Source organism: Gymnodraco acuticeps, unplaced genomic scaffold (genome assembly GCF_902827175.1).
Source record: "Gymnodraco acuticeps unplaced genomic scaffold, fGymAcu1.1, whole genome shotgun sequence".
NCBI classification, from domain to species: Eukaryota; Metazoa; Chordata; class Actinopteri; order Perciformes; family Bathydraconidae; genus Gymnodraco; species Gymnodraco acuticeps.
The window spans coordinates 1,536-23,706 of record NW_022991231.1 but is presented as its reverse complement, the minus strand read 5'-3'; the positions used below and the strand labels follow the sequence as shown (position 1 = coordinate 23,706).

The 22,171-nt window shown below is 44.3% G+C and overlaps 3 protein-coding genes and 1 long non-coding RNA gene across 5 annotated transcripts; all 4 read right to left on the bottom strand.

Moving 5' to 3' along the window:
- Positions 1-1,091: 1,091 nt before the first annotated feature.
- Positions 1,092-6,321, bottom strand: LOC117561829. Of its 2 annotated transcripts, XR_004571456.1 has the most exons (7): positions 6,034-6,321; positions 5,833-5,919; positions 4,978-5,710; positions 4,769-4,834; positions 2,735-2,800; positions 2,217-2,282; positions 1,092-1,588 (listed from the first exon to the last, which is right to left on the bottom strand). It is a non-coding gene; the product is annotated as an uncharacterized LOC117561829 (long non-coding RNA). The 2 variants fall into 2 exon arrangements; XR_004571457.1 differs by lacking the exon at positions 2,217-2,282.
- A 5,186-nt stretch (positions 6,322-11,507) lies between these two features.
- LOC117561828 (tubulin alpha-1D chain-like) lies at positions 11,508-13,051 on the bottom strand. The gene is given in 4 exon segments (XM_034239432.1): positions 11,508-12,596; positions 12,675-12,823; positions 12,915-13,014; positions 13,016-13,051. Coding segments are annotated over 4 exon segments (1,245 nt in total). The 5' UTR covers positions 13,037-13,051; the 3' UTR covers positions 11,508-11,621.
- A 2,014-nt stretch (positions 13,052-15,065) lies between these two features.
- On the bottom strand, positions 15,066-17,110 carry LOC117561826 (tubulin alpha-1A chain-like). The gene is made up of 4 exons (XM_034239430.1): positions 16,812-17,110; positions 16,453-16,675; positions 16,212-16,360; positions 15,066-16,132 (listed from the first exon to the last, which is right to left on the bottom strand). The coding sequence occupies exons 1-4, from the start codon at positions 16,812-16,814 to the stop codon at positions 15,155-15,157; spliced, it is 1,353 nt and encodes a 450-aa protein (XP_034095321.1). The 5' UTR covers positions 16,815-17,110; the 3' UTR covers positions 15,066-15,154.
- A 562-nt stretch (positions 17,111-17,672) lies between these two features.
- Positions 17,673-19,182, bottom strand: bin1b (bridging integrator 1b; the record flags this gene model as incomplete). The annotated part of the gene is given in 3 exon segments (XM_034239431.1): positions 17,673-18,579; positions 18,942-19,043; positions 19,129-19,182. Coding segments are annotated over 3 exon segments (258 nt in total), but the record flags the coding sequence as incomplete, so codon positions are not given.
- Between the last annotated feature and the right edge of the window lie 2,989 nt (positions 19,183-22,171).

Genomic DNA, 22,171 nt, shown 5'->3' with positions numbered 1-22,171 from the left:
TTCCACGGCTTCCACAGATGACATGTTTTATGGATTTTGTGTCAAAGCACTTCAGATATTCATTGCTATCGGGATGTTCAGAGCATTCCATGGAATATAACAAAGTGTATCTCGAGCCGTATTTCACATTTGACTTGATCATATTTATGTTCCCAATATTTATGATTTCAAAGTATATTTTATTGAGATATCTTGTTTTGTTCTTCTCTCAGATCAAGAACACTTTGCTGCCATCTAGTGCAACGTTACTGTAAGGCCCCCGGTTCTTATTTTACAACATCTGTTAATATCCTAAAAAAGTCAGTAAGTGTTTTGTTTTTTTAAAACTATATTGACATAGTCAGAAGGTCCTCACATTGGGTAGTCAATGTGTTTATAGGTCCTGCCCTCTGGCCATACACTCACACAACTTCCAAATCTTCAAACAAGCTGTTTTATTGGACTGGATTTGTCAGATGAGTAAAATGCCTGGAATATTATTGTGATTTTAGAGGTCAGAAAGCACTTGGTTTGTGGTGGGCCTATTCAATAGCTAAATCAAATGTATTTTGAACCCTGTTTCATAGTTAGGTCATGGAGTCACAGTCTTTGACTCTAAGCTATTTTGTCTCACACACTTTCAAGGTTAAACCGACAATAAGCGATGTAACCTTCACTAGGAGGTGCCTGGGCTGTGTATTTGAAGGTCCAAACCTGAGGTGACAATCTCACATATGCCAGGGAACATCTAACTGTGTCACACCGAATGGCTCACTGTGATAAGAACCCGTCTTGGAGACCAGAGACCGTGAGTTCAAACCTCGGGTGGAGGTTTAAGATGTCTTCTTCAAAAGGAAGAAGTCAAAAACAAGTAAAAGCAGAGGAAGGTCATCAGGTCTCATAGCTCAAGGAGATAGAAGGGTGGTTGGTAGACCAGAGGTTGCAGGTTCGAGACTTATACGTTGCAGAGAGTAGATGGATAAAGGGGTAATGAATACATTAATTGGTTAATAGGATGCTATTTAAGGGAATAGAAGAAAGGAGTGTTAGGAAGTAAGAGAGTAGTGAATAGGATACTATCTTAGGAACTGGAAATGAACAAAGGAGACAAATGTATTTTAAGAAACTTTTGCTTTATTCACATTTATTCATACATAGCAGTGCAGCCTTGTCCCCAATCTGCTAAACGTCCCCAAGTCTGCTAAACGTCCCCAAGTCTGCTAAACGTCCCCAAGTCTGCTAAGTCTAATAAGCGGCCGATAGGTGGCTGCCGGCTCTCACTGCACTCCTGTGCAGGGGCCTGCAGTCACTGCCGATAGTCTGCTAAGTCTGTAGGCCTGCTAAGTCTGCTAAGTCGGGGGGGCTGACGTGGCTGGGGGGGGGCCGCTCGGCACCCCAGCCACCGCCCCAAGTCGGCTAAGTCTGCTAAGTGGCTGTAGGCTCTCACTGCAGCCACATCGATAGTCTGTTGAGTCTGCTATACGTCCCCAAGGCTGCTAAGTCTGCTATACTTCCCCAAGGCTGAAAACGTCCACAAGTTTTTCAGAAGCATAGGCAGCCGGGGTCTTAATTGATGGCGTGGGGGGGGGGGGCGTCCTCTCTTCACTCTCTGTGGGAAGAAAAGAAGAAAAGACACCATGAAGTCAGTATAGCTAACCCTAACCCATGAAAACATCGTATTTGATGTGGAAATAAGGCACAGAATAGTGCGTAGAAACAAGGCGTAGTATAGTATGTCGATAACGATAACAGAAAAGTCATAATATAGCATTTTAAAAAAATTGAACATTTTGAAACGACATAGTATAGTATGTCGATTTTTTTTTAAAAACGCAACTAAATAATCTAAACAAATATTTGATGCCATAATAAGGCACGGCATAGTGTGTAGATACCAGGCGTGGTATTTTATTTCGTTAAAAATGACCGAAAAGTTATAATATAGCATGTTTAAAAAAATGACAAAAAAGTCCTAACCCTAACCAATGTCGGAGAAAACATCGTATTTAACGTGGAAATAAGGCACGGAATAGTGCGTAGAAACAAGGCGTAGTATAGTATGATGATAACGATGACAGAAAAGTTATAATATAGTATTTCGAAACATTTCAAAACATTTGAATCGACATAGGCACGAAATAGACAAAAAAGTCATAACCCTAACCAATGTCGGAGAAATGCTAAAAGAAAACATCGTACAGTATGTCGAAAATATCAGAAAAGTCATCGTATAGTACCGTAATTCCTTCAGAAACTCAAGAAGCCACCGTCTTCACTGATGTCAGATGAATGTCCTCGCAGTCCTGTGGGGAGAAAAGAAGAAAAAGACACCATGAAGTCAGTATAGCTAACCCTAACCCATGAAAACATCGTATTTGATGTGGAAATAAGGCACGGTTTAGTGCGTAGAAACAAGGCGTAGTATAGTATGTCGATAACGATGACAGAAAAGTTATAATATAGCATGTTGAAAAAAATGACAAAAAAGTCCTAACCCTAACCAATGTCGGAGAAAACATCGTATTTAACGTGGAAATAAGGCACGGAATAGTGCGTAGAAACAAGGCGTAGTATAGTATGATGATAACGATGACAGAAAAGTTATAATATATTATTTCGAAACATTTCAAAACATTTGAATCGACATAGGCACGAAATAGACAAAAAAGTCATAACCCTAACCAATGTCGGAGAAATGCTAAAAGAAAACATCGTACAGTATGTCGAAAATATCAGAAAAGTCATCGTATAGTACCGTAAGTCCTTCAGAAACTCAAGAAGCCACCGTCTTCACTGATGTCAGATGAATGTCCTCGCAGTCCTGTGGGGAGAAGAGAAGAAAAAGACACCATGAAGTCAATATAGTACATGGGCGTAGGAAGCATCCTGAATGTGGTGGGGACATTTTTAACGGGGGGGGGGGGGGGGGGTCCCCCACCACGAAAGACAAAATAGATTTCCTGTATTCTGGTGCATTTTAACAGGTGGTTTGATACTTTTATGTGGCTATACTAGCATGAGGAAAATGATGGGTACATTTTGTAATTTCATCCAGTAGTAAAGAAAGGAAATATATTTGATTATTAATTCAGAGCCGTCTTTGAATTAATAAAAAGCAGTTTAAATGCCCATTTGTTGTACATTTATATACAACAAGTGCATTGAGAGATATTGTTGTGGAGAGTCATTTATATATACATTGCAAAATACATTTGTGAATCCTTCTGTGAGCATTTATTAACATCGAGACTGATCTAACTCCATACAGATGTTAAGTTCACCTAGGAATGGTATTGACTTAAATGTTGCTCTTCTGTCTATATTGGTCACATGATGCCCCTTCACTGAAATGCTTCCTGTTCAATATCCCCACTGACTTCCTTAACACTCTGGGATGAGAGTCCACATCACAATTGACTCTAAACTGTCATTTCCCATTCATCACTCACCTCAGCAACGGACCTCTCTCCACTGTCCCTGTGTTCTGCCTCTGACTCACTCTCAAGCGCCTAGATGTCAAGAGAGGTGGTGAAGTGATCATTATGTATTGAGCAGTATACTCTTTCACATTGAATCATAACAAGTCATACTGAATGTAAATACAACTGACTCTAAAGTAAGTCCCAGTCGGTGACATTGGACATGTTGAAGACTCAAAGCCCCAAGCAGTAGGTAGGATATTAGCTAGTCTATGTAATGTGCACAGAAAATAAACAGTTAACTGAATACTGGGATGGAAATGGCCTATAAGCACTCAGTAAAACATAAACACACACAAACAGCTTCTGAATGATAAGAAGTATAATTAAAACATAATGCACATTACCATTTTGAGAGAGAGTACCGAAGTTAAAGAACTCAGAAAATAATCTCTTATTGAACTGAGGCTCCAGTAAAACACACTGACTGCGTCTCTACATGGACATCATGGTGTTTACATGAGCACAGAGAGACCGGGTTATTCATGTTCCCTGTTTACATGATAAATACTAGCAACCTGGCATTTCGATGCCTTTTCTGATCTAAACTATTCAGTATTTGTATCTCTATCATGACATAAAGACGAAACTCCTCTCCAGAAGTGAGACGCCGACGCCATCACTGTTAACTGATTAACTGCTACCAGCTGAAGACTTACTTTCCTGTTCTTTGAAATGTTCTTATGTCCATGTTGTCTGGGAGAGAAAACATATCAAACCAAGAGATCGTCAGCTTTGATTTTCGCTGTATTAACAATGTCCTGAACACTTGGTGTGTGTGCCTTACCTCCGCTACCGGCATCGCTTCATACAACAGATCTGAGCTGTCCAACTATGACAACACTCCTTGAACATGCGCACGCTATGGGAGAATCTGCCTTGGTACAAAGTAGCAGTGAAAACACGGTACAGAGTTTCATTGATTGAGGCATTCTCTCAATAAGCAAGTGGAATGTATTTGATAGTGAAGCACTGACACAGCTCTCTACAGAGAGCGGCGAGTGGATACACCGATTCACGGACTTTCCACATGGTAAAAGTGGGGGGGTCTAAACTAATCATTTCAAAAAGTGGGGGGGACTTGTCATATAATGGCTGCGACGCCCATGGTATAGTATGGATAAAATATGCTAAAAGTCTGAATAGTAGATTGAAAATGCCAGAAAAAAACGACACAGTATAGAAGGTTTAGAAAAAATTAGGGTGAAACATTTTAACAAAAAATTACATAGTATAATATAGTAATGTCAGAAGAGAAATTAAAAACAACGAAGTATGTCGGAATTATCAGAAAAGTCATAGTATAGTACCGTAAGTCCTTCAGAAACTCCAGAAGCCACCGTCTTCATTGATGTCAGATGAATGTCCTCGCAGTCCTGTGGGGAGAAAAGAAGAAAAAGACACTATGAAGTCAGTATGTGGAAAATATGTCGAAGAAAATGTAAAAAAACGACATGTCGAAAAAAAATTAAATAAACGACATGTCGAGTATCGAAAATATCAGAAATGGTCATAGTACCGTAAACTCCTCAGAAACTCCAGAAGCCACCGTCTTCGTTGATGTCAGATGTTTGCACTCGGTGTTCCAGGAAAAGAAGAAAAAGACACCATGACGTCAGAATGTTTCGCTCTGCAGCTGGACGAGAGCACGGATGTAGCAAATATTGATGTTTATATATATGAATATAAATATGTCTATTGTTAATATTACTGTTGAATATTATATATAAATAGCTTTCAAAAATGCTAAAAATATATGTTAATTGTTCATATTACTGTTCAAAATTATATATTATAAAGACAGAAATCACTTTAAAAATGTGTTTACTGTTGATATTACTGTTTAATATTGTGTTAAGAATGTTTATAACAGAACACACAATCAATGTAATGAATGACAAACAAAAGATAAATAACTTTTTTTGAAGAATAACTGATTATTAATTATTAGTACAAATATATATTAAGAAAATGTATTAAGCTGTATGATTAATTTGTCCTATTCTCCATCATAATGTACTCATCATTTAAAAAATTGCAACAGGGAGGTCCCCGCCAGAGGATCATGCTATATGGGGTCCTTGGCATGGCAACGTTTGGGAACCCCTGGCATAGTACACTATGACTATGTTGGAAAATAGTCATAGTGTAGTTGGAAATATGAGAAAACAGTCATAGTATAGTACCGTAAGTTCTTCAGACACTCCAGAAGCCACCGTCTTCATTGATGTCAGATCAATGTCCTCGAAGTCCTGAGAGAAAAGAAGAAAAGACACCATGAAGTCAGCATAGTAGGTACTGACTATAGAATGAAAATATCAGAAATAAAAGTCATAGCATAGTTTGTCGAAAATATCAGTGTGTGTTCAACAACCTTAAGTGTGTTTAAGAACCGAAGAACGGAACTCAAGCAGCCATGGTCCTCCCACCAAAAAGCAAACATAGGACAGCTGTAGCTCTTCTTTCAAAAAGAAACAGAAAATAATATGATCATAATCATTTCCGGTAACACTAGAAAGTGGAGAATAGTATAATCGATATTATGACTCAGGAATAAAATAAAAAAGCCACACACCTTAAGACTTCCTTAGTTCCCACGGCTGTGTAAACAGTCCACCTGCAAGCCTCCATCCATCCATCTTCTCCCGCTTATCCGTGGTCGGGTCTCGGGGGTCTCGTTCCAGCAGAGAGCCCCAAACGTTCCTTTCCCCTCATCAACCAGCTCTGACTGGGGGGTCCCAAGGCGCTCCCAGGCCAGCGAAGAGATATAGTCCCTCCACCTGGTCCTAGGTCTACCCCTCGGTCTCTTCCCAGCTGGACGTGCCTGGAACACCTCCCTAGGGAGGCGCCCAGGTGGCATCCTAACTAGGTGCCCGAACCACCTCAACTGGCTCCTTTCGACGCGAAGGAGGAGCGGCTCAACTCCGAGTCCCTCCCTGATGACCGAACTTCTCACCTTATCCCTAAGGGAGACACCAGCCACCCTGCGGAGAAAACCCATCTCGGCCGCTTGTATCCGCCTCCAAACACTGCAACACAAAATAAAGAGAGTCTTCAGATTTATATATAAAGCCATTAAAAGGCTAATCTGACTATCTGGACTACTTGTTGCTTTCCTATTGTGACATAAGCGGGTTAGGGTTAACCCTAACCCTAACCCATAAGCCGTTTTCTACAGGCACATTTTACATTATGATTCTACTTGTGATTGTCATGACAACCTGTGCAGCCCATGTATTGATTCCATCCGATAGCTGCTATAATACGAAACAAAACGTCTGCCTGCTCTCCAATGATCAATGACAGCGAACGGTTGGTCAAAGTAAGGTGCAGATAAACAGATTCACACGCAGCCTGGTTAGTGTTGCCTGACTTTATAAAGTGTGTTTTTTTTAATAAGTGTGTGGTTGCGTTCTAGTCACTTTGCTCAGCGCTACTGTTTGTTACAACTTTCATTTGCCGTACTCGCCATGAACTGTTATTATGGCTCAGGTTAATCTCGGCCCCTCCGACGTGAGCGTGGTTTTTGGTTCTTGCCGGGCAGCCAAGTGGGGTCAGCTACAGTAAGAACCGGTTTTCGGTACTTAGAGCTGCGGCTGAAACAGGAAGAACCAGAGCTAAATCAAGCTGTAGCCCGAAACTGGCTCTGGAACCGGTTTGGTGGAAAAGGGGCAGAACCAGAGAAGAACCAGTTAAGCACCAGAAAAGCACAAGAACGGTTCTTGAACCGGAACCGGTTTATTGGCGGTTGGCAAAGAGTACTGGAGTGTGAAACAAGAGCTATTGAGTCAGTGTTGTGGTGCAGTTGCTTTGGTCTGGATCTGTGAGCTAACCACGCCCTGTTCATTTGAATATTAGAAATGGAAATGTAATGTGGCATTATGAAATAAAAGTCCCATGAAATAAATAAATGTGTATTTAAATGTACATTTATATATATGTATTACCTTATTTATTTATTTCATAGGCATATTTATATATGTATTGATTTAATTATGTATGTAGCACTTTCTTTCAAGATAAGATCCAATCTTCCTATTCCAATCCCAAAAAACTATTTTCCATCTTCTCCACCCTCTTGGACCCTCCAAAAGCTCCTCCCCCCTCCTCACTTCTGTCAAGCGACTTTGTTACCCACTTTGAAAAAAAGGTTGATGATATTCGCTCTTCTTTTTCTGACTCACCTTTACTCACCGCTGGGTCACCAGACCCTCCTTCCACCAACACACTAACCTCCTTTCCCCCTCTCTCTCCAAGTGAGGTTCTTACCCTCATTACCTCTGCCCGCCCTACCACCTGTCCTCTGGACCCTATCCCTTCAAACCTCCTTCAGACTATCGCTCCTGATATTCTACCGTTTCTCACCCATTTCATCAACACTTCTCTAACTTCTGGTCACTTTCCAAACAGTCTCAAGGAGGCAAGAGTAAACCCTCTCCTAAAGAAACCCACTCTCAACCCGTCTGATGTTATAAACTACAGGCCTGTCTCTCTCCTCCCGTTCCTGTCTAAAACACTTGAACGCGCTGTCTTTAAACAACTCTCCTGTTATCTCCATCAGAACAACCTTCTGGATCCGCACCAGTCTGGTTTCAAGGCAGGTCACTTCACAGAAACTGCCCTCCTTGCTGTCACTGAGGAACTGCACACTAAGCAGCCTCCCTCTCCTCTGTCATCATCCTGTTGGACCTGTCTGCTGCATTCGACACGGTGAATCATCAGATCCTCCTTCGCACTCTCCAAAAACATGGAGTTTCAGGCTCTGCACTTTCCCTCCTCACCTCATACCTGAAAGACCGCACCTACAGGGTAACTTGGAGAGGGTCCGAGTCCGACCCTTGTCAATTAACTGCAGGGGTCCCTCAGGGCTCTGTTCTTGGTCCCCTCCTCTTCTCCTTGTACACAAACTCGCTCGGATCAGTCATTAGCCCGCATGGTTTTTCTTACCACTGCTACGCTGACGACACCCAATTAATTCTGTCCTTTCCCCGCTCAGAGACCCAGGTCGTTGCACGCATCTCTGCTTGTCTAGCTGACATCTCTCAGTGGATGTCTGCTCACCACCTCAAGCTCAACCTTGACAAGACTGAGCTGCTCTTCCTCCCGGGAAAAGATTGTCCCACTCTTGACCTAACAATCAACATCGGCACCTCAGTTGTTTCCCCGACTCAGACTGCAAGGAATCTGGGTGTGACCCTAGATAACAACCTGTCCTTCACTGCAAACATCGCTGCTACAACCCGTTGCTGCAGATACACGCTTTACAACATCAGGAGGATGCGTCCCCAGCTGACTCAGAAAGCGACTCAGGTTCTGGTCCAGGCTCTCGTCATCTCACGCCTAGACTACTGCAACTCCCTCCTGGCTGGTCTACCTGCATGTGCCATCCGACCTCTGCAGCTCATCCAGAATGCAGCGGCTCGTCTGGTCTTCAACCTTCCTAAATGTTCCCACACCACTCCGCTCCTCCGCTGCCTTCACTGGCTTCCGGTAACTGCTAGAATCCACTTCAAGACACTGGTACTTGCTTACCGTGCTGCGAATGGATCTGGCCCTTCCTACATCCAGGACATGGTTAAACCGTACACCCCAGCACGTGCACTCCACTCTGCATCAGCCAAACGACTCGCTGCACCCTCGCTGCGAGGGGGACCCAAGTTCCCATCGGCAAAAACACGTGGGTTTGCTGTCCTGGCTCCAAGATGGTGGAATGAGCTCCCCATTGACATCAGGACGGCAGATAGCTTGCACACCTTCCAGACTGAAAACTCATCTCTTTCGACTCCACTTCGAGCGATAGAATTATTAACAAAGCACTTATATACTAATAAAGGACTGGCTTATCTAAAGCCAGTTGAGTAGCACTTGAAATGTTTTTGCTCTATGAAGCCTGATGTTCTTTTATGATTCTGTTTTCTTCAAGTTTGTATTTTGTTGGTCGAACGCACTTATTGTAAGTCGCTTTGGATAAAAGCGTCAGCTAAATGCAATGCAATGTAATTTATTTAATTTAGGCTTAAACGGCATTCCATATTCCTTGCTCGAAATACAGATTTGGATATGGCCTGTTGAGGCACCTGGGCAGAGTACACTTGACTGTTGTTTTAAGGAGTGCTTGTGAGACAATGTGCGCTCATATTTATTTATTTATATAGATAGATAGATAGATAGAGAGAGCTCTGTTTTCCAGCCTGAGTCTATTTCATGTATTGTTTTGGTTGTGTGTGATTTAATAATCTTTTTATAATTTAATGAATTTGTTTTATTTATTATATATAATTATTATCTTTTAATATTATTCCATTTACAATGTTGAATGTTAATTAAAAAGTTCTTTTTGAAAGGATGTACATGAATCATTATGATATTATTATGTCAGAGGTCTAAAATGGTCAAAACAGTGCCGACAATATTATCGTTTATCGCAATAATTTCCAAGAAAATGTATCGTCCAACAAAATGAATGATCGTGACAGGCCTAGGCACAGCTGGCACATCATGGGTTCCTTCTTTTATTGATTATGTCTACCAAACATGGCATGTTGTTGGTCAATCAATACATCCACACGACTTTAAATCATTGATCATATGCCATCACTGGAATATGTCCGCCTTCTCACAATGGCAACATGGACATATTTAAGCAATTATTTATATATATATTAAGTACTATATTGTACTGTACTGTATTTCAATGTTTTGCTACTTTGTACTTTTACTTCATTATATTTATTTAATAACAGCTTAAAATATAATAAAGTGTGTTATATATTAAGCTGTAGATGTATCCTCTGAAAGCAGGTAAAAGAAAGAGAAAACTAATCGAGAATCATGTTTGAAGTGTGTAGATCAGAGCCTGTCAACCGGAAGGACAACTATATTAGCCATTAGCATAGCTGCTAGCTAATAGGACAAAGCGGTCAGATCACATGTGTGAGTTCAGCCTTTGACTGACCTTTGAAGTCACAGAAACTCCAGTTATCGCTGTGTATTCCCTCCACTCTCTCTTCTGTGTACATCTCGTCGGCGCGTGCGGTTGCTGAGCTGTAGCGCATGTGTCATCCGGGCCGCCAGCTGACTGTCCCTAAGAAGCTCTCTGACCAACAGAGGGGGCGGGGTCATGGGGTCACGAGGTCATGAGGTCATGGGGTCATGGAGTCCCATCATCATGTTTAGTTTGTTCACAGTGCATACCAACGTTGGGCTATAAATTAATACATTATTTCTGAGAGCAGTATTTTAAACTCTACTTGTATCTTATCAGTTAATTAGTTAGAAAAATACACATAACTCTTCTCTGGTTCTGGCAGTAACAGTTCTTTCTGAAATGCTTTGGGACACTTTTACACTTTTACTATGATAATTAGCCTATTACCATTAGCCAGACAGTATTGTGTGACTTGTTAATAATAATAATAATAGATTAATTTTGTTAGCGCTTCTACAGGTGCTCAAAGTCGCTTTCCAGAGAGTAGGCAGGACTCTGAGGAACTGGGAGCATGGTTTGGTTTTGTTTGCTGCATGGCTGAAGATCCAGAGAGAGAATTGATATCAACAAAGAAGGACTGATTCTGCAATCATCACATTTTATTCCTAAAGAAGCACCTGCAGGATGAGGTGTTTTAGACCTAGATACATATCATATTCCCTCCCACACATCTGAGGACTCCAGGATTTAGCCTGGTCCAGACTTTGTCCCACTAGCCCCTGAGTACAGAAATTAAATACGATTTTAATCAATGATCCCCAAATTCCCAATGGAGCTTAAATCTTCTTCTGGGCCGGACAGAGCGGGGGAACACTTCACATGTTACAGCTGTAGGGATTCAAATACTAAACTGTCACTGGTTTCAACATGATACTGTGTATGTGTGTTTTTAAATGAAAATCTATTGAGTTTTGAAGGATGGTCAGACATTAAACCAACTGCTGATATCACTTAAGTAATCCATCAATTAGATTTGATGTTTTTTGTCAAAATGACGTCTATTTAGAGCTCATCAATTATAAAACTGCCACCTTTTTGTAGTAAACACAGCACAAAATAAGTACTTCAATATGTTTGTTTATTTTGCACGAACATGTTGTAGCTCACTGGAAAGAATGAATGAATTGAATGATGGAGTCTATATTACTTCAGCGAGCTGTAGGTGTTTCAGTGACTCAGTACTCCTCTCCTTCGTCCTCCTCCCCCACGCTGTCGGTGCCCACCTCCTCGTAGTCCTTCTCCAGGGCGGCCATGTCCTCTCTGGCCTCGGAGAACTCCCCCTCCTCCATCCCCTCTCCCACGTACCAGTGCACGAAGGCCCTCTTGGCGTACATCAGGTCGAACTTGTGGTCCAGGCGCGCCCAGGCCTCTGCGATGGCGGTGGTGTTGCTCAGCATGCACACCGCCCTCTGCACCTTGGCCAGGTCTCCTCCAGGAACCACGGTGGGGGGCTGGTAGTTGATGCCCACCTTGAAGCCAGTGGGACACCAGTCCACAAACTGGATGGTGCGCTTGGTTTTGATGGTGGCGATGGCAGAGTTCACATCTTTGGGAACAACGTCTCCGCGGTACAGGAGACAGCAGGCCATGTATTTCCCGTGGCGAGGGTCACATTTCACCATCTGGTTGGCGGGCTCGAAGCAGGCGTTGGTGATTTCTGCGACTGACAGCTGCTCGTGGTAGGCCTTCTCTGCGGAGATAACCGGGGCGTAGGTGGCCAGAGGGAAGTGGATTCGAGGGTAGGGCACCAGGTTGGTCTGGAACTCCGTCAGATCCACGTTCAAGGCGCCGTCGAAGCGCAGGGAGGCGGTGATGGAGGAGACGATCTGTCCGATCAGCCTGTTGAGGTTGGTGTAGGTCGGCCGCTCGATGTCCAGGTTCCTGCGGCAGATGTCGTAGATGGCCTCGTTGTCCACCATGAAGGCGCAGTCAGAGTGCTCCAGGGTGGTGTGGGTGGTCAGGATGGAGTTGTAGGGCTCCACCACAGCCGTGGACACTTGAGGAGCCGGATAGATGGCAAACTCAAGCTTGGACTTCTTCCCGTAGTCGACGGAGAGACGCTCCATCAGCAGGGAGGTGAAGCCAGAGCCGGTTCCCCCTCCGAAGGAGTGGAAGATGAGGAAACCCTGGAGCCCTGTGCACTGGTCGGCCTGCAGGAAAACAATTCATCATGACTCTGTGACTGACTTGAATAAACTCAAATAGGAAGTAGTTGCTTAAAAACTCACCAGTTTACGAGTCCTGTCCAGAACCAGGTCGATGATCTCCTTCCCGATGGTGTAGTGCCCGCGGGCGTAGTTGTTGGCTGCATCTTCCTTTCCAGTGATCAGCTGCTCCGGGTGGAAGAGCTGCCGGTAGGTTCCTGTGCGGACTTCATCTGTAAATGGAAAGAAAGTCAACATATAAATGGATGGGGTGGCATACTTTTGTATTTTAAAAGTCTCAAGAAAAGGATCTGATGATGGTACCGATGACCGTGGGCTCCAGGTCCACGAACACGGCTCTGGGAACGTGTTTTCCAGCTCCAGTCTCGCTGAAGAAGGTGTTGAAGGAGTCGTCTCCCCCCCCCGATGGTCTTGTCGCTCGGCATCTGACCGTCCGGCTGGATGCCGTGCTCCAGACAGTAGAGCTCCCAGCATGCATTGCCTATCTGAGCTCCAGCTTGGCCAATGTGGATGGAGATGCATTCACGCTGCGAGAGAAAGTGGATCAGATGTCAATAACTTCCTGCAGACCATAAAAACTCATTAAGATTCAAGTTTCAAGGCTTTATTGTAGTGCACATTAGCTACAGTGTAGATATGGTAATGAAAACTGAAGTCACAGGCTCCTCCCACAATGCAACATCTATATATATATATATAGGACATAGAACAAATAAGACGAATAAACAGATAAAATAGTGCAAGAGAATTAACGTAGCACGCTTATGTTAAAGATACAGTCAGCTTCAAGAGGATGAGACGCATTATTTAACTGAAGACAATTAAATCAGCCAAGGTAGCTTCAGCAAACAAAGTCATTAAGTGAATGTATCCCAGTGCTTAGTAGTATTTCCCCTGACACCTAGTTACCAAGCCACGCTCGAGAGATACCAAACTAAACAAACAGTATGTCCCAATCGGATACCAGGAACATTTTAAAAGCTACAAAGTGTGTCTAACTTCCTGTAAGTGGATGAAACATTGACAACATTCCCCAATACCTCTACGGCATTAATGAGTCCTACTGTGCAACCCAATGACTTTGCACACACTGCCTCTTTTAGGTATTGTGGCCGAACACACAGCACTATGCTTTCTGAGGTGTATTCCGGATAACTCATGTTGCGTTTTTTCGGGTGTGTTGCCTAACGTTAAAACAAAGAAGTCCTCACCATGTTGTCTTTTTAGCAGTCCCTCGTTCACCTGAGATGAGTGGCTGGGGATGTTGTGTACGTTAGAGCTGCGCAGCGGCTTTATAGCACGGCATCACCTGGCAACAGCCTCTTTCTGTTGTGGTAACTGGAGACGCTGCGTGAGCGCAAACATGATGAAAGGTGAGGAGGGGGAGCACGAAAAAAAGATCAACGCCGTGCTCGGATCGGAGGAACAACAGCTGTTCTTACACAAACGAGTAGCCAGCGACAATGGCAGAGAGGCTGTGAAATATGAGCCATAACAGCACCCCCCCCCCCCCCCCCCCCCCCCCCCCCTCCTCCAATTACACATGTTAAATGAAAGGCCTGCTCGCTGCTGCTGTGCAGTGAGCAGGGGGTTCACACGTAATAAAGGACATCTTAAAACAGTTTGCCTGCTGTTGGATAGGACCTTGCATTCACCAAACTAAAATATATTGCATGCATGAAGACATTCTGTAATGGAGCAGTGTTTACATTTCATATTCTGTTAAAATGTCTCATTTGGAGCCTCAGTGTTTATCTGGCAGAGGAAAACAAATCCCTCCTCAGTGACCTGAACGTTGCATCCGCACTTTGGTTAAGATCCATCTGCAATGCAAAGGCAACAGACCTCCTCTGCATTAGAGCAGGATTTGACTTTTGAGAGCTCCAATGGGTTTTACTGCACCAAAGAAATAGAAAGGAGCTGGATGCATGCGATGAAACACCCAAAGTTAGATGTTAACAAAGTGTGTCCTGACAGAGATGTGCAGTTTGACTTCTTCAACAGGTGCATGGGTTCATTGCCTTATAAACCTGCTAACCCTAAAATGATGTAATATGCATTGTTTTGTTCACAGACCCCAGAGATGGTATTTTCCTTATTGAGAGAGAAACACTTGAGTAAGTCCCAGTCAGTGATCAGACCCATTGTGTTCAGATAAATGGCTGGTATTGGTTTCACCTCTGCGCCTGCAGGTAACCCTGGAGATGCAACAACAAACCACTTCCTTCTGGCAAGTCATGTTTGCCAGAACACTTAGTCTCCCTAGTTACTCTTTTCTCAGGTCTACTTTGTTCCTCTCTGTTGGCCGCTGATCTTAGCAGAGAGGCCGAACAAATAGCTGGTGTGAGAAGCTAAACGTCAGCACATATAAAAGGGGAAGGGGGGGATGCAACATTCCTGCTAGGCTTCTCATTGTTAAAGACATGACCTTTTAGCACACATGAAACACACAGATGCTTACCATATTAACTTTATTTTATATTCTGTTACAGTTTTGTGACATTTGAAGTACAATTGTGGCTTGACTGAAGATGTTTAACACCTTAGTATTCCTCCCCTTCTTCTCCTTCGTCCCCCACGCTGTCGGTGCCCACCTCCTCGTAGTCCTTCTCCAGGGCGGCCATGTCCTCTCTGGCCTCGGAGAACTCCCCCTCCTCCATCCCCTCTCCCACGTACCAGTGCACGAAGGCCCTCTTGGCGTACATCAGGTCGAACTTGTGGTCCAGGCGCGCCCAGGCCTCTGCGATGGCGGTGGTGTTGCTCAGCATGCACACCGCCCTCTGCACCTTGGCCAGGTCTCCTCCAGGAACCACGGTGGGGGGCTGGTAGTTGATGCCCACCTTGAAGCCAGTGGGACACCAGTCCACAAACTGGATGGTGCGCTTGGTTTTGATGGTGGCGATGGCAGAGTTCACCTCTTTGGGAACAACGTCTCCGCGGTACAGGAGACAGCAGGCCATGTATTTCCCGTGGCGAGGGTCACATTTCACCATCTGGTTGGCGGGCTCGAAGCAGGCGTTGGTGATTTCTGAGACTGACAGCTGCTCGTGGTAGGCCTTCTCTGCGGAGATAACCGGGGCGTAGGTGGCCAGAGGGAAGTGGATTCGAGGGTAGGGCACCAGGTTGGTCTGGAACTCCGTCAGATCCACGTTCAAGGCGCCGTCGAAGCGCAGGGAGGCGGTGATGGAGGAGACGATCTGTCCGATCAGCCTGTTGAGGTTGGTGTAGGTCGGCCGCTCGATGTCCAGGTTCCTGCGGCAGATGTCGTAGATGGCCTCGTTGTCCACCATGAAGGCGCAGTCAGAGTGCTCCAGGGTGGTGTGGGTGGTCAGGATGGAGTTGTAGGGCTCCACCACAGCCGTGGACACTTGAGGAGCCGGATAGATGGCAAACTCAAGCTTGGACTTCTTCCCGTAGTCGACGGAGAGACGCTCCATCAGCAGGGAGGTGAAGCCAGAGCCGGTTCCCCCTCCGAAGGAGTGGAAGATGAGGAAACCCTGGAGCCCTGTGCACTGGTCGGCCTGCAGGAAAACAAAACAATAGAATTAGTTTATTATTAGATCTAAACTCGAGTCACAAAGCTTTGGCTTAAAAACTAACCAGTTTACGAGTCCTGTCCAGAACCAGGTCGATGATCTCCTTCCCGATGGTGTAGTGCCCGCGGGCGTAGTTGTTGGCTGCATCTTCCTTTCCAGTGATCAGCTGCTCCGGGTGGAAGAGCTGCCGGTAGGTTCCTGTGCGGACTTCATCTGTAAACAAAAAACAGAAAGGATATAATCAGGAGTTCTCAACTTCTGTTTAACCTACAGTGCACCTTTGCATTTGAAAATAACGACCGTACCGATGACCGTGGGCTCCAGGTCCACGAACACGGCTCTGGGAACGTGTTTTCCAGCTCCAGTCTCGCTGAAGAAGGTGTTGAAGGAGTCGTCTCCCCCCCCGATGGTCTTGTCGCTCGGCATCTGACCGTCCGGCTGGATGCCGTGCTCCAGACAGTAGAGCTCCCAGCATGCATTACCCATTTGCACGCCGGCCTGACCAACATGGATTGAAAGGCATTCACGCTGCACAAGAGAGGAGAAATTAGAATTAGGATTAAATGATCTGCGACACAGCTTTTAAATGATAGATTTCTACTTTATATTCAAGCAAGAAAGCAACAAGCATGTCGTTAAAATGTGTAAAACTGTAGAAGCTCACCATGATTAGAAATTCCTGCTGCTGACTGAGGATCTGCTCGAGGAATCTGCTTGTTGGAGTTGAGACTCCTGCGGTAGTTATACTCCCTCCAAACTCTATGGTAACCAGCTTTGTTGTCCTTAAACTGGGAGTAACCTTAGTCAATCATTCAGCCGTGGAAATCAGTATGCAAACGCGCTCGGCCACACATCAATAACCCCTTGTCCGGCACCTGTATAATGTATAACCCCGACCTGCACACATCTCAGCCTCATTTAGGTCACGGGTAACAAGGTAAACAGAGAATAGTTTTAGTGTGTGTGTGTGTGTGTGTGTGTGTGTGGGTGTGTGTGTGTGTGTGTGTGTGTGTGTGTGTGTGTGTGTGTGTGTGTGTGTGTGTGTGTGTGTGTGTGTGTGTGTGTGTGTGTGTGTGTGTGTGTGTGTGTAGGACGCTGATATTCATTAACACCAAATCTCTGTTAGGTGGAGGGGGAGGGGGGTCTCCATGGAGATCTACTAGGAATTTGGTTTATTGCCAAGTAGGTCTTCACAGCTTCAGGTATTTGGTGTGAATTAAATAGAGAAATAGGAGCAAATATATTTAAAAAAAGAACACCTACAATAAATGCAAAACAAGATATAAATACTTAGAAGTGGTAAAATGTGACTGTGGCTGGTTCGATCCCAGCCCAATGGCCAATGGTGTGTGAGTGTGTGTGTGTGTGTGTGTGTGTGAGTGTGTGTGTGAGTGTTAGCTTCCCTACAGCAAGTGGTGCTGCTCTGCATGAATGAGGTGTGAATGGAAGAATGACTCGTATGTAAAGAGATATTTAAATACAGTCCATTTACCAAAAGGCACACATAAGACACTGAGACCCCACGTTGTTTTATTCATCTTTAATGACACTGACTTGATCCAACAAATGGTGCGACATTAACCACTTGGACTGATTCCTTATGTGTTAATCCCACACAATGTAAAAATACAGTTTGTGTGGGGTTATCCGTTTTACCCATCAACGTAAAGATGATTCAAAAATCTAAATAAAAGTTGTTAGAAAATGTAAGCCACACTTTAGGTCATGTCTTCAAAATGGCCGGTAAAATAAATGAAAGACTAATGTTCCCTTTTGAAAGTCCTACAAGAAACTGTAATAGATTTTGATAATGTTGTTTAAACCTGTGGCGTTCCCCAGGGCTCTGAGTTGGGTCATCTGCTTTTTTTTCAATCTGAGCCACATTTCTTCCAGCAAAGCCACCCGTCGTCACAGTGTTACAAAATAAATGACAATACAATCAAATACTTCATGCAAGGAACCGTGAAAAGTTCTCATAATATATTTTTTTCCAAAAACCCGATGACGATACATAAAACATTTTGACATTCATTCAATACATTCATGACATGAGTTTTGTTTGAGTTTAGCATATAAATAATTCAGGAAAGGGAATTAAAACAATATTATTAATTTAATTTAGAGGATTGCGCTTCATTGACCAAAAGGGAGTTGGGTTAATAAGTTATCTATGTTTTCATGAGAGACCGTAGCCGTCTAGATGTCCAGCGCATATTTGGAATCATGCACTGATACACTTTGTTGTGTGAATGCACATTTACTGACGTTTCAACTCAGTTCTATCTATAATTCTGAAGAGTTTGGGGAAAAGTACTTCTGCTGCATGAACCTCAAACCTTCTGAGTAAAGTTTTCAGGGAAAACACCTTTGATTGAAATATCTTTCTTCTGCAACCAGTGAGTCTCCTGAACACCCAGGAGCCAGCCGTCGTCCTGCAGGAAGACCGAAAAACAAAACGTGGCTATTTAGTACGTTTTGACCCAAAAAACAGTCTTTTCCTCAACCAAAGCTACAAGATGAATGACCAAGTACTTGTGTTTAAGGTCATAATGTCATGCACAACATTTAAAACTGTGACAATTCTGTATGTGACAAAGTTGGGAATGAAAATTAGGCTTTAAATGACACGCGAAAAGCTCAAAATATTTAACAACACATGCTTAAGAGTAGCTTCCTTTCAAAGATAAATGATGAACTAACAAGTATACATGTTTAAATGTTGCCATCATCATGCTCGGTAGTTGCAAAAGTAGGAATAGATAAAGTGGAAGTGAAGAAAGTGTTTGTTATTGACCTGTTCGTCCGGGTTTTCAAAGGCCAGAACCAGCACAGAGTCTCCCACCTTCAGCTCCAGCTCGTCGCCGTCAGTGGCAACGTATTCATGCACCGCTTTCACCTGCAGCAGAAACACCCACAACCTCATTAAGAAGTGCACAGCATTCATTTATAATCCAAGTCAATGGAGCATTTAGTAATATAACCTTGTAGATGAATCCTGGCGGGAGGTCTCCGTCCGAGCCATTGGTCACCGCGCTCTGTAGCAGAACATAACAGAAAGGTGCATTATTAAAGAGGATTAAGGAACTAAACATGTTGCAGTAGAGCCACAAATCAAGTCCGTGTTACCCCTTAATGTCATTTACAATATGTGTAATAAAACCCTGAAGCATTCATCAGAAAAAAGGAAAAATAGAACCGTAAAGAAAGGGTTTTTGTGACTTCTAGTGTTTGAGGGATCCTTGATTTCCAGGCTTTAACCTGTGGTGTTTTAAAGACCCCTGACCCTACCTTTCCTTCTTCTCCCCAGCCCCCCTGCACCGCTTTGGCACCATCGTTGTCCCAGTTTGGCTCGGTGTACGTCTGAGGGGCTTGGACTCCAGCGTCTCCCCAGCTCTCCTGCACACCGGGGACTCCAGCGTCTCCCCAGTTGGGTTCGGTGTGCGTCTGACGGACTCCAGCGTCTCCCCAGTTGGGTTCGGTGTGCGTCTGAAGGACTCCAGCGTCTCCCCAGCACTCCTGCACAGCGGGGACTCCAGCGTCTCCCCAGTTGGGTTCGGTGTGCGTCTGAGGGACTCCAGCGTCTCCCCAGTTGGGTTCGGTGTGCGTCTGAAGGACTCCAGCGTCTCCCCAGCTCTCCTGCACACCGGGGACTCCAGCGTCTCCCCAGTTGGGTTCGGTGTGCGTCTGAGGGACTCCAGCGTCTCCCCAGTTGGGTTCGGTGTGCGTCTGAAGGACTCCAGCGTCTCCCCAGCACTCCTGCACAGCGGGGACTCCAGCGTCTCCCCAGTTGGGTTCGGTGTGCGTCTGAGGGACTCCAGCGTCTCCCCAGTTGGGTTCGGTGTGCGTCTGAAGGACTCCAGCGTCTCCCCAGCTCTCCTGCACAGCAGGGAGTCCAGCGTCTCCCCAGTTGGGTTCGGTGTGCGTCTGAAGGACTCCAGCGTCTCCCCAGCTCTCCTGCACAGCGGGGAGTCCAGCGTCTCCCCAGTTGGGTTCGGTGTGCGTCTGAGGGATTCCAGCGTCTCCCCAGCACTCCTGCACACCGGGGACTCCAGCGTCTCCCCAGTTGGGCTCGGTGTGCGTCTGAGGGACTCCAGCGTCTCCCCAGCTCCCCTGAACAGGTTCTGCAGGGGTAAAGCTCTGGGCGGTGCTTCCTACGTCTTCCCATCCTCCGTGAGTTTCTTCTGGGTGCCTGTGGTCATCGTGCTGGGGCTCTACAGCTGGATGGGGCTCTACAGCTGGCTGGGGCTCTACAGCAGGCTCGTCATGCTATAAAAGGTAAGGGGGTCGTGGGGTATTGTGGAAGAGGATGGGAGTCGGAGCGTTGGGTTTTAAAAGGGTTTGATAAAGGAAAAGACCCGGGTGGTGTAGGGACAGGAAGGAGGTTTTGAGGAGAAAGGTTGAAGCGTTATTTCTTCATCTGCAGACCTTTGCTTTTCATGATGATAGAATAATAAATAGAGCACATTTGTGGGCAGAATTTAGAGTCACTTAAAACTGAATTTCAGTTTTAATTTGCAGAAAACGTAAGCGTTTCTAGTGACTCATACTACTGGTTTTCTCCGCTCTGCTTACCCATAAGTCCGGTGACGGCGCCTTCGGAGCGGCAGTACGAGACAAAAACAACCAGTGAGATAAACGTGTGAGACCCTTCCATATTTACTCTACTACCGCTTAAAACATCAATGTGGGAACACAGTTATAAAAGAGTCCATTTTCAAAACTGTCCTCATTTTAGCACCGCTATCAATTAATCTGATCAGATAATGAGAATCATGCAAGACAAACATTTGCATGCAAAGTGATCATGCAGTTCAAACTAAATCTGACACACACACACACACACACACACACACACACACACACACACACACACACACACACACACCACACACACACACACACACACACACACACACACACACACACTCCAGACACTGCGTTTACATGCAGTTTAAAGTTGGGTCTGTGCACCATGTGTGAGAGGTAAAAGACTGTAGTGTCGTTGTTGTCGATTCCACTATTTAAACATGGTTTTATATTAGTATAATCAAAACTAAATCTAAAACTGCATGTGAACCCAGTGTTAGGCTGACTTTCACCCACCTTGGGTGCTGTTAATGTGTCGGGCTGTAACACCTCCACATCCCAATCCAGCAGGTTCTCACACTGCTCCACACACACACAGGTTAGGGGGGGGTACTATCGGGGTAAACAGTCTGCTGTAAGAGGTGGGAAGTAGTGGAGTACAAATACTTCCTTCCTGTACTTAAGTACATGTTTCTGGTATCAGTACTTTACTCCAATACTTATTTTTCTGTCGACTTTTTACTTTGACTTCTTACATGTTGAACACAAATACCTGTACTTTCTACTTCTCACATGTTGAACTCAAATACCTGTACTTTCTACTTCTTACATGTTGAACTCAAATACCTGTACTTTCTACTTCTTACATGTTGAACTCAAATACCTGTACTTTCTACTTCTTACATGTTGAACTCAAATACCTGTACTTTCTACTTCTTACATGTTGAATTCAAATACCTGTACTTTCTACTTCTTACATGTTGAACTCAAATACCTGTACTTTCTACTTCTTACATGTTGAACTCAAATACCTGTACTTTCTAATTCTTACATGTTGAACACAAATACCTGTACTTTCTACTTCTTACATGTTGAATTCAAATACCTGTACTTTCTACTTCTTACATGTTGAACTCAAATACCTGTACTTTCTACTTCTTACATGTTGAACACAAATACCTGTACTTTCTACTTCTTACATGTTGAACTCAAATACCTGTACTTTCTACTTCTTACATGTTGAACTCAAATACCTGTACTTTCTACTTCTTACATGTTGAATTCAAATACCTGTACTTTCTACTTCTCACATGTTGAACTCAAGTACCTGTACTTTCTACTTCTTACATGTTGAACTCAAATACCTGTACTTTCTACTTCTTACATGTTGAACTCAAATACCTGTACTTTCTACTTCTTACATGTTGAACCCAAATA

Coding starts and splice junctions, on each gene's coding strand:
- LOC117561826 (XM_034239430.1), bottom strand. Junction 16,361..16,452: donor CCTGGAGCCCACGGTCATCG/GTACGGTCGTTA, acceptor TTTTGTTTACAG/ATGAAGTCCGCACAGGAACC. Junction 16,133..16,211: donor TGGACAGGACTCGTAAACTG/GTTAGTTTTTAA, acceptor GTTTTCCTGCAG/GCCGACCAGTGCACAGGGCT.